General features: G+C 34.1%; 1 protein-coding gene across 1 annotated transcript; it reads left to right on the top strand.

Moving 5' to 3' along the window:
- The first annotated feature begins 972 nt into the window (after positions 1–972).
- Positions 973–4,196, top strand: LOC147275493 (golgi apparatus membrane protein-like protein ECHIDNA protein). The gene is made up of 6 exons (XM_086254397.1): positions 973–1,124; positions 2,229–2,285; positions 2,396–2,599; positions 2,737–2,796; positions 3,160–3,286; positions 3,816–4,196. The coding sequence occupies exons 1-6, from the start codon at positions 1,110–1,112 to the stop codon at positions 3,902–3,904; spliced, it is 552 nt and encodes a 183-aa protein (XP_086110523.1). The 5' UTR covers positions 973–1,109; the 3' UTR covers positions 3,905–4,196.
- Positions 4,197–7,705: the final 3,509 nt, after the last annotated feature.

The raw sequence follows: 7,705 nt of genomic DNA, 5'->3' as shown, positions 1-7,705 counted from the left end.
TTAAAGAGTTTGAAAGAAATAAGTAAAGGGTAAATTTGGAAATTGACTAAATAAAATAAAATAAAATAAAAAATAATATAGAAGGAGTGCAGGATAATTATTGGGGAGTACAAATAGCGGCTCTCTATCTTTATTAGAGTTAATTACACTTACATTCCCTAAGGTTTATTATTTTTTCACACACCCATTAGAGTTTCAAAAATTACACATACACCCCCTGAGGTTTCAAAACTATTGCATATAACCTCCTACAAGAGAAAAAAAATAAATAAACAAAAAAGAAAATATTTGTATTGAGGTTAGACTTTACACCTTGAGTAATCTTATTAGGCCATTTAACCCTTTAGCATGCCTTTTTGCATAATTTCTTATCATTTTTTGTCTCACTATAAAGGGTTATATGCAATAGTTTTGAAATCTTAGAGAGTGTGTGTAATTGTTGAAACCTCATGTGGTGTATGTGAAAAGACGATAAACCTCAGAGGGTGTAAGTGTAATTAACTCATCTTTACTATTATAAAGCCAGAAGAAAGATTTGGTATTACAAGTTTCACCAAGAATGAAATTGCTTAAATTACCCTTCATTCAACAAATAGTCTAGTAAAAAAATCTAATAAATGAGGGCATAGTTGTAAAATATAATCATTAAAATAAACTTTAAAAAATAATAAGAAAAACAACCCATTACCTTAAAATATGGAGATAGTTGTGAAAAGTTATAAAATTAAGAACAAAATATAAAATAAAAAACACAGTAAAAATACGAAGCTAGTATATATAACATTAAACGGAGAAACCGGGTAAGTGCTAACTCATCCCTCCCCCATTCGGATCGGGCCCTGCGGAGATCCGGTTTCTGGGAAAAGTTGCCATCGGTACTCAAAGCCCAAAGGAATCTTTGGTTAAGGGCTCCATACTTTGGGTCCAGTTCATCCTTTTCCAAATTGGGTGATAGGACGGGTCGGCCCACCTAAAACAATAAAGTGGAAGTGCTGCATCGAACCAGAGCTCAGAAATTTTCCTTGGGAGAGATCTGTTAATCTGCGGTTATGTTGATAGCATAAGCTGATAAAATTCTCAAACCAACCTCTACTTCCAAGTTGGTGGATATGGATCTCAGCCAGGTGAGTTGACTCGGTTCCACTTCCACCCTCTTCAATTTACTGCTTGCTATATCAGATTCTAGAATTAAAGTTAGGATTAGCATGCCCTTTGACGCTTTCTCTGTTTAGCTCTGCTATATGTGTATCTATATATATGTATATTTTTTTCTTATATGTATCTATGCATGATGGGCTCAATGATGGGATTATCAGGATTTTTGGTTAATATCGGATCTGCGTTATGGGTTTAGGTTTCGGGAGGTTTTTGGGGTGCCCATTTGTTTGGTTGGTGAGAAAATAACGGGAAATGGATAGAAAATTAACTAACGTTTCATTTGGACATTTGCTCTGCTATATGGCAGTGACGGAAAGAAAAACAAAGAGAGAGAGAATATTATGAATTTTCTATACAATATGCAATTTTCTAGATTAAGCTCTGTCCTCATTACTGTTTTTCTAAATGGTAGATCTAGGTTTTCTGATTCTCTTTAGGTGGATGTTGTTGCTCAACTGTTTTGAGCATAACCATTTGCTTTCTTGAGGAGAAAATTGTGAAAACTTATGAAATTAAAAAATCATGCATTAAACGAAGCGAGAATCATTATAATTTTATTTTTCCCCCCCTAAAGATCCATTTGGAGCTTAGGGGTCTGGCATTGTGCAGGTTTTTAGTTCTAATTACTGCTGATATGGAATTGGAAATTAAAATCTTGAATATGAAAGGTTTTATCAAAGAGTAATCTAAAATAGTAAGAAATTTTATGTTGTTAAGGCTCCTGAAGAAAAAGTTCAACTCACTTTTGAATACGCCATTTTCCGAAAAGGAAAATATGTCATAAGAGCGCTAAATTACTTATCAAGGTTTTTGTATAATTTTGAAAGAGGACAAATAATATTGGTATAAATAATATGAGAGTACACTCAAACACATGAAATTTTCCCACATTTTTAGCCATTTGACATGAAATTTTGGGCCTCTTATGTGGTAGTTGTTTAATAATTTAGCATGGTAAACTAGGATTTCTTTAGAGTTATTCATGTGTCTAAATTTGTTTTAATAACTATTTGGCTGTGTTTTCAATTATTGTGTCCTTTTAACTAATTCTACTCTACTCTCATGTGCAGCCACAAGGGGAAAACTATGCCAACCCAAAGACATGTTTCTTCCATGTTCTTTTCAAGGTCTTGCATGTATAACTTTGTTATTTAATGTTTCTTATTAAAAAAAAAATTGTTATTTTACATGTTGCGCCTCCTTCACTATATAACATCTTGTCCCTTCTTTTCCACAGGCTGCAGCATTGGCTTTTTACATACTTTCTGCCCTCTTTTTTGATAACTTTGTCATCATTTTTGTCGTGACTGTTCTTCTTGCTGCTCTTGATTTCTGGGTAGTTAAGAATGTGAGTGGACGCATCTTAGTTGGTTTGAGGTGGTGGAATGAAATAAATGATCTTGGTGAGAGTGTGTGGAAATTTGAATGCCTTGACCAAGAGGTTAGTATTACCATTACAAAACATTTTATCATCAGCTTCTCTTCCCTTGTTTACTATGCTCAATTTCTTAAGAGTATTTTACTCTTGGCTCCATTAGCACTTGACTCTCATCCATGTTGATCTTTGTTTGGCTTTAGTCATTGGCCCGGATGAACAAAAAAGATTCTTGGTTATTCTGGTGGACACTTTACCTCACGGTAAGCAACTATGCCTTTATTAGAGAGCATGTGGTGAAGCACCAATTTTCGATTGTACTATATTCACAAAGATTTAGCGCATACATCATGTGGTCTATACAGATCAATCAAATACAATAGAGTATAGAACTAGATATTGGAAGTAATATGTTACTGAAATGTTTTATAAGAAGCTGGATGGATATACTTGGGAGTTGAAGATTATATGCATAATTTTCAAAACTGAATAGTATTTTGAAAATATGTATTGCAAGGTCCTGTCTTGTTTCATGTACCTATAATCTGCAAGATCTGTATGCATGTATGGTTATGGATTTCTAACTGTTTTAACTTCACAAATTTCTGCTTTTTCTTTTTTGGTAGGCTGTTGCATGGATTGTGCTTGGAATATTTTCTCTAATAAGGTTTCAAGCTGATTATCTCCTTGTCATAGGAGTTTGTTTGACTCTCAGCATTGCAAATATTGTTGGCTTCACCAAATGCCGCAAAGGTATGGAAGCAATTCATTTGACTTTGTCAGTATATATAGCATGCTCTTGTGTATTGTGTATCAGACTGTATCAGTTGAAAGGATGTCTACTTTAAACTCAGCATACTAGACCTTCTAACGTTGTGTATTTTTGTGAACATTCATTGTAAGGTATGGTTTAAATCCTGTTTGGAAGATTACACTGAAAACAATGTTAGATAACAATAGCACATGAAGTCGAGGTTATGCTAGATACAAATCATGCTACCACATGGGTTACTCACTTAAAGTTGTGGTTAGAAATATGTTGGAATGATTTCATATTTATGGGAAAGTGAGTGCCTTGGTGATTGCACTAAAACTAGATTCATTAATCGACAAAGTGACTTTCCATTTTATTTTTTTTGCTTCTACCAAAGCCTTCTATTTTTTTCTCCCCATTGTATATAATGCAATATTTTGTTTTCCTGCGGCTCAATTGTTAGTGTAATCTCTTTTATTAAATTGAAGGGTTATTCATTATTAAAAACATGTTGGTGTTGCCTTTCAGATGCCAAAAAGCAGATCCAACAATTCGCCTCCCAGACCCTTGCATCCCGGGTCTCATCTACGATCCAATCAGCATTCAGTGTTGTCTGAATCATGCATGCAGGAAGCTAGAAATAATGTGGAAGAAGAGAAGTTTGTAAGAGCGTGTACATGATCAACATATCAACCGGCATTAGCCTGGAATCTTATTGAGCTTTTGTAGGGATAAGAATGCAAATTAGAAAGTTTTTGTTTGGAATTTCTGATATCTATTGGTTTGTATGATAAATACAGTCATCCAAAATTAGACCAATGACTGTCTTTTGTTATCATAATTTGTATGATAGAACACTGTCCAATGAATTATGACCTCTTTTGGTTTAATATGCACATGATTTTAAGATCTCCATGCACCACCAGCCTCTGAGGCTCCAACAGGTAATTGCGTCAGCAAATCAAGAGAAGTTCCATTTTCAGAAGACCACTGCTATTTTCACCTTCTCAAATTTTTCACCTCACACCCCTATAATTTTTTAATTTACCTAATTTCTAATCACACCTCACATTTTCAAAATACCCTCATAACCCAAGAAAAAAAATAATAATAAAAAAAAAAGGAAAACCAGCCCCTAGCAGCCCCCACCTCCAGCTGCCCCTGCCTGCCCGAACAAGGTCGCTGGCGGTCCAACCCACAGCCTCCCTTCCCTTCTCTCTCTTTCTATCTCTTCTCCTCTCCCCTTCCTTCCATATATGTCTCTTTCCTTCACTTTCCTTTCCTATCATTTTCTCTCTCCTTCCTTTTTTTTTTTTTTTTTTTCTCTCTTTTCCCTCCTCCTTCCCTCCTCTCTGGTTGTTGCAAAGGGAGGCCGGCAAACTTACTGGCCTCTAGATCAGAGAGAGAGAGAGAGAGAGAGAGGAAAAAAGACATAGATAGAGGAAAGGAGAGAGGAGGAGAGATAGAGAAGGGAAGGGAGGCTGCAAATTGGACTATGCCTAGGGGTGGGGGTGGAGAGTCTGGAGACTGTTGGGTTTTGGTTTCCTTTATTTTTTTTTAATTGTGCCTTTTATGGTCCTTTCATGTTAGGTTAAAATTGTAATATGATGACCCGTCTCTGAAGTTCACTAGAAATTTAAATTTTATTTTGTTTTGGACTTGAAAAGACCTAACAAGTTAGTTGGGATGTGTGACTGAGAAATTTTTTTATAAATTAATTGAGAGTCGATATGAATTTTGGACAATTTCTAAAATTTATTAGATGTGATAATGATTTTTGATGAATTGTTTGAAGTTATTAAGGAATTATTTGAATTATCAAAAGTTGATTGGCAATGTTTGAATTATGTGAATGAAATTCGGGAACTCAAATTTTGAAGTTAAGGCTGTGAAAAAAAAGTACAAGTCGAGAAGAATTCATAGGAATTTTCGGAATCTTTTTCGAACATAAACTATTATTGGTGAATTATTTAGGAAGTGGACGTTTATACCCTTAATAGGTTAATAGGAAAGTTTGGGTTTTCAAAGGAAATTAATTGAAAATTAGTTATAAAGATTCTAATTTTGGCATGATTAGATAGAGCTCGAGTTAAGGAGGATGTAAGCAAAAACGGATCATGAATTCGAGTTACGAGGACAAATTTATAGGCATTTGAAATCAGAGTGTAAAATAGTAATTTGACAAGTCAGGAATTATAAAAACCAACTCACTCACTTTGTCGCAACCTGAACCCAGGGGTAAATGTTCTTAGGCATTTTCTCGAATTGTGGATGAGATATTGGCCACATATTGCCATTCAACTAATAAGATAGATTCATAATGTATGATTTCTCGTATTCAACCAATCAAAGTAACTACTACGAGATTGCGGAAGGGTAAGTAATTAATAACTCACTCTTATAATGTCATGGATCTAAATTACAGTAATTCACTCTCAGGACTATCTAAATAGTACTTATATGTTGAACATTAACAAATAACTGACACAATTTTCAAGTATAAGCTCTAACTCAAATTCCTTCCACATGTCCAACCTTTTACTTTTTCAGATCATACCGTTGTAAGATCTGTTTAGTAGGGACATAGAGCTTCATAGATAATTGAACAAACTAAACTATGTGACACACATCATGTTATTAAATAATTAAATGTAATGCATGAATGCAATGTTGACTCCACCTCTATCCACCTCTATTTTTGATAATTCGTATAACAGAACAAACAGGTCTGCACGTCTCAAAAATATATGTTTGGTTGGCCAACTAGCAGTTTTTTAATGTCAGATAGGTCTCACCTTCTGAATATCCCTTCTCAAGATAAAAGAAAAAAAAAATGTTTGATTGAAATAAAAAAGAGGAGAAGATTTCACCAAAACATGAAAAGATTTCAGTTATGAAATAATTATTCCTCGGGATTAATACCAATTTGATCCGCAAACTATTATACTTGTATTAGTTTAGTCCTCAGGCTTCTAATTTGAAAAAATTTAGTCCTCAGACTTTTTCAATTTTGCTAATTGAAGTTATTCAGTCAATTTAAATTGAAATCAAATGAACATCTCTGAGGCTGAAACGCGCGTAGAGTTATGGTATAGTTTAGAGTGACTATTTTGTCATAAAAAAAGAAGGCACGTGATTGGCACATGGTTCTATGCAAACGGATCTTTGGACGAAAATTGTGTAAATTGACTGAACAACTTTAATTGGCAAAATTAAAAAAGTCTAGGGATTAAATTTTTCAAATTAAAAATTTGGGGATCAAATTGATATAAATATAATAGTCTGAGGACCAAATTTGCATTAATTCCTTATTCCTCCGTTTAAGTTTCATGAAGAAAAATACTAAAATCTCTAGGAAAAATTAAGGCCAAATTACATTTAATGTAGGAAAAACTAAGGCCAAATTACATTTAATGTACATGTAATTGGCACAATTTGGTAAGTCCCTTTACGTACATCTCCATCAAAAACATTAGGCATAAATTCAATTTAAACACATAACTATATATGTCATTTCAACGGGATCCACGAACTTTAAAATATTTCAAATATACACCCGATTTATTATCTAAATTGAAAAATGAACTTCCGTCCATCGATTTGTTGAGAGATCAGTTAAATATCAGCTTGACTTTTGTTGATGGAGATTAATTGGCGACGTGGCTTCAATTCAGCATACCTTCCCCACCAAATGAGCGACACATGTCCACTTGACACGGGCCCACACACTCATCACCTCTTGCCCGCTCATCGAACGCTTTTCTAACCATTTAGTCTCCCAAAAATATCACATTTTCCCTCAAATTCGAATTTAAATCCCCCACCTGTGTTCAACGAGCAAGAAAGAGATGATGAGTTTGTGGGCCCGTGTCAAGGGTTAGGTGGACAAGTGTCACCATGTCATTCATTTGGCGAGAAAGGTTTGCTGAGATAGCGCCACGTCGCCAAGTAATCTCGGTCAGCAAAAGCCAAGCTGACATTTAACTGATATCTCAACGAATCAATGAACGAAAGTTCATTTTTCAATTTAGATAGTAAATTGAGTATATATATGAAATATTTTAAATTTTGTGGACCCTGTTGAAATGTCATATATAGTTATGTGTCTAAATTGAATTTATGTCAAAACATTATATGAAGTAGAGTTTTTATCCTTAATTGCAAATTAAATCAAACTACAAGGGTATAATTGCATTTTTTTAAACTAAAGGTATTTGAGCAAAAATCGAATAAAAACTACATAAACCAAATTTATAATTCGGCCAAAAACTGGACCGTAGGCGTCGAAATGTTTTTGAACACACCAATAGAATCCAATTTGATAATCCTGTAAATTATTTAATTTTGTGGAAATTAAATCAGGAACGTTGGTTGTAAATCAAGGATTAGTCGTCAATCAGCATCGAAGATTAGTCGTC

Source organism: Dryas octopetala, chromosome 8 (genome assembly GCF_963921425.1).
Source record: "Dryas octopetala chromosome 8, drDryOcto1.1, whole genome shotgun sequence".
Taxonomy (NCBI): domain Eukaryota; kingdom Viridiplantae; phylum Streptophyta; class Magnoliopsida; order Rosales; family Rosaceae; genus Dryas; species Dryas octopetala.
The sequence above is the reverse complement of the archived record's forward strand: the minus strand, read 5'-3'. Positions and strand labels throughout refer to the sequence as shown.

What these genes read in the sequence shown, in the direction of transcription:
- LOC147275493 (XM_086254397.1), top strand. An exon ending in TCTTCCATGTTCTTTTCAAG is followed by an intron (nt 2,286 to 2,395) that starts GTCTTGCATGTA and finishes TCTTTTCCACAG; the next exon opens with GCTGCAGCATTGGCTTTTTA. An exon ending in TTGAATGCCTTGACCAAGAG is followed by an intron (nt 2,600 to 2,736) that starts GTTAGTATTACC and finishes GTTTGGCTTTAG; the next exon opens with TCATTGGCCCGGATGAACAA.